This window comes from Echinococcus granulosus, assembly GCF_000524195.1.
Source record: "Echinococcus granulosus chromosome Unknown EG_S00266, whole genome shotgun sequence".
In the NCBI taxonomy this organism is placed as follows: Eukaryota; Metazoa; Platyhelminthes; class Cestoda; order Cyclophyllidea; family Taeniidae; genus Echinococcus; species Echinococcus granulosus.
The window spans coordinates 17,423-21,521 of NW_020170646.1; the positions used below are offsets into that span (position 1 = coordinate 17,423).

A 4,099-nucleotide genomic window follows, 5' to 3' on the forward strand; every position below is an offset into this window, starting at 1 on the left:
GTGTAAGACTAGAGTCGAACTGATGGGCAAGCTTATTGTCTCGTTGAAAAAGGATGGCGAATTGCGGTGGTGTACATTTCAACGCAGAAAAGACGTGAACGAGGAGAAGGGTTGTAAAGCTCTTTAAAAATCAGTCCAGACCCTTCCAAAATATAATCATCATATTATTAATGCTTGACCGAAAAAAGATCGGAAAGAATTCTTTAAAGCTCGGTTACAATCACTTTTGAGGTTCAAAAATTCATTCCAGATCGATGTGTACAAAATGTGATATAATGTATTCACATTCTAATACTTTTGATCATAGTAGTCGTTTTCTATGAATGGCTAGATAACATGAGCACCTTTTTGATACCTCCGTCAGGCCTTCTCTCCATTGGCATTGGAGTCTCTGATGCACGCTAAGGCCCTCGGTCTGCGTGCTCTCTTTACGGACCACTCACTGTTCGGGTTTGCTGATCTCTCCTCCATCCTCGCCAACCGTGCGCTTTTTATGTTCCTAAACGTGGTGGATAACTTTATATGTGTCTCCCATGTGGCCAAAGAGAACACTGTACTGCGTGGTGGCATGGAACCAGAACGTGTTTACGTCATTCCCAACGCCATTGACCCCTGTGCTTTCACTCCTGATCCTGCCCGCCGTGATCCAAATAATAGTGAGTAGAATAGTTAATTAAATTGCGCTGACTGACACATCTGACCTACCGGTTGGCTCATTTGAAGTGGGTAAAGCAGAATTCGAGCATTCAAGTTCAGCTATTTGGTTGGTTAAGCCCTGCATTGAGTGGTTGTTCGAAGAAGTTAAACAAATAGACAGACTTCATGCAACTACCTTACTTATGCCAAATTTGGCTAGTGACTAAAGGCAGTCTAATTGTTTTAAAGGCGTACCGGTGTGGCATTACTTATTCTAAAGCCGGCTCCGATTTGACTACAAAAATTGGTACCTCTTCTACTGCCATTAGCGAATTGCCCTTATAGTTGATTGTATAGAGTGGCAAAAAAAGTCGAAAGAGTTTTTGTCTACCACTAAGGAGCAGTTGATGCAGTGTGATTCGAGCTGGATTTAATTTCCGCAAGTGGTTAGTGTCTGAAATTGGATTTTTGGATGCAATGGCCTTCCGGTAATCGTTCCCATTGCTCACTAACATCAGACGACAAAAAAGTTGGTGCTGTTTTCAGTATGGGTGCCTGAAATCGATAGGAGCTTTTCAAATGCCTGCGATTACTATTTCTTTTTCGTGCATTCTTATTGTAGAGCATGAATAGGCGTCAATAAGTTATGTTGTTTTCCCTTTTTTACTTTCTCGTATATCAAATGCCGGTCGAAGCTAAGGAATGTGATTCCAGCTTATCTATTTCACGAACCGGAAAGGTGCGGTATGTAGAAGCGGAACACACCGTCTAGAAGGAAACTTTTGCAACGAATAGTCTTGTTGTGATGATGAATCTACTATCTGAAGATAGTAGATGCATCGCACTGAGGGACACCCATCTTTAAATCAAGGGGGCGTCAGTGACCGCAAAGGAAAAGTTGTTAAGCGAACGGATGCCACATGGTATGTGGATGTTATGAAACGCTCGTATATCGTTTGAGGAATTGCCATGGGAGATGGCTTTTGTGTTGCAGTGGTTGTTGAGAGAACGCGCACGTCGTTGGGTATCCCCAAACCATCAGCTCATTACACGCCTCTGAGATAATCAGGACATCATCTCCAAAGACGCGTTTTTGCATACATATGTGTGTGGTTGTTTTGGACTGCAGGCGAGGTACTCACGGGAGACCGAACACTGAGTTGACATCCATTCTCTCGGTGCTACACTGTGCAACACAATACGACCCGTATGTGTACAAAAAAATCTTTTTTTCCAACAATCAGCACCAGTGAATCGGTGGGAAGAAGCCGGTCCTAATCTTGTTCTTACAGGACGACTCAATGCAACACAAAGCCTGCTTCTGGAAAGACCTCGTACCGTCTCATCTTTAGTCTCATCACACAAACTACCCCAATGACATTTTTCGAAGTGCTAATCCTTACTTGGTTTTGATACAGACGTTAGATAATCGAATTGGACGATTAGGCATCAAAGGTGTAGTGGAATCGGAGGTAGTTGAGACGTTATGAAAAGCTCGTATCGCCTTGACGTTTTGGCTTTGCATAACCTCTGATGCAATTATTGGAAAATCTTCCGATGCCATTGTAGTGTAAGATCATGCCTAAATTGCCAATATTTTAACTCAAGCTCCGTTTTGTTATAGACTTGTGTTTATGTGCGTGAGCTTGGGTCTTGCCGAGATTCCAGGTGGAGTAATCAACTGCTAAGACCTCGGGAACCCGATCTCCTTAATGTTGATAATGTGACTGCACGTACGTACGTGCCCGCTGTCCGAAGTACTGCAGTTCCAAGATCTTCGCCATTCACATGAATTTATAGCACCTTGAACGACCCTGACGTTGCCGTAGTTATTGATTCATGCAGACTTTGTCTCACCCCCATATTAGTCAATGAGGCGGAATTAACGCGAGTGTAAGCATTGGGCGCTATTTCAGAATGTCAGGGTCAATCATTATCCTATTGGGACTTCTGGAACATTAAACTAGGAATGTTTATCTGGGGTCGTTGATGTTTCTAACATCTTCCATTCAATGAACCACTTTCGACTTCTTTCCCTTGTCTTTAGTCACCGTCGTCGTCGTCAGTCGATTGGTTTACAGAAAAGGTGCAGACCTATTGGCTGCCATAATTCCACCGTTGTGCTCCACTTTTCCTAAGCTTCGGTTTATTATTGGTGAGTTGTGACAAAAGTCTACCACCCCCTTGATGAATTGGCATTTGACATTATTGACAAGTCCGCTTGTTTCACAATTCGAAGTCCTTGAAACGTTCTTCATTATGGTGCATTCATTTATTTTGTGGTTTAATATAAATAGAAATTCTGCGTTAAAAGCAAGGTACGTTGAATGAATAAGTGGAAGCGCTATGATTGGCCTTGCACGCCTTTTCCTTTAGGTGGCGACGGTCCAAAACGATTAGCACTGGAGGAGATGCGAGAGCGGCACAATTTGCACTTTCGTGTGGAGATACTGGGCGCCTTGCCAAATCATAAAGTTCGTGATGTGAGTGGCCTACCTCATGAACCTAATCGCCTCTTTCATCAGGTTGTTTATCGCCTAACACTTCATTTCACAGGTTCTTGTTCGCGGTGACATCTTCCTCAATGTCTCCCTCACAGAGTCCTTTTGCATTGCCATTGTAGAGGCTGCAAGCTGCGGGTAAGTCTTTAGCATAGTGATGATTTTCTCATCGTTCTGTAGGCTCCTTGTAGTGAGTACGAAAGTAGGCGGTGTGCCTGAGGTGCTGCCTCCACACATGATCCGATTGTCTCCGGTCAGTGCTTCAGGATTAGCCTCTACACTGGCCAATGCGATCGAGGAGATTCGTCAGCAGCGCCTGCAATGGTCGCAGGAGATTTCTCTAACTCGGTCGGTGTCTGTTGCGTCTCAGGCAAGTAATGTGGGCTCTAAATAAGTTATCACCAAAACGGAGGCCACGAGCGTTATATTTGTTCTAAATCATGACCGCGTTGCCCACATTTGTTTAAAGCTTCTCCCAGTTGTCATTTATAATTGCCACCTCTCACAAGGTGGAAAACGGAAAAGGTGTCCTGTTTGGTTGTTGCATTGCATCCTTTCGTTGAATTCCCTCCAAAAGTTTTGAATCTGCAAGCAAGCAGACTTATCCTTGGGTACCTCCGATTCTGCTACATTTTTTCGTTTCTCAACTGTCGGGTCACTTTCGCATGTCATCATGCTATCATCCAATGCATGTGTCAAAAAGAAGCGAGAATCATCGCTTTGAGAGATCTCCTCAAGTACATTCTTTGGATGAGGATGAAGACAAATTGGTGTAAGGTATTTTCAGACCCTCATAGTACTAACTTGCCCCTTCCATTGATGCAGTGTAGACTAATTCGTCCAGATGAAATGCCTTTCCTCCACTGTAACGAGTCGTTGCACTTGGGCGTGAGTCATTCCTCAAGAGCTGGAGGGTGTTAGACAAATGTCACCGTGCAGTCACCAAGGTAGTCACCGAGTGA

At 43.9% G+C, this 4,099-nt stretch overlaps 1 protein-coding gene across 1 annotated transcript; it reads left to right on the forward strand. All coding sequences in view use genetic code 11, as the record gives it.

Moving 5' to 3' along the window:
- Nucleotides 1-394: 394 nt before the first annotated feature.
- Nucleotides 395-3,531, forward strand: EGR_10768 (N-acetylglucosaminyl-phosphatidylinositol biosynthetic protein; the record flags this gene model as incomplete). The annotated part of the gene is made up of 5 exons (XM_024500017.1): nucleotides 395-656; nucleotides 2,684-2,791; nucleotides 3,013-3,119; nucleotides 3,193-3,275; nucleotides 3,318-3,531. 5 exons carry the CDS (start codon nucleotides 395-397, stop codon nucleotides 3,529-3,531), a joined length of 774 nt encoding a protein of 257 aa, XP_024345567.1.
- Nucleotides 3,532-4,099: the final 568 nt, after the last annotated feature.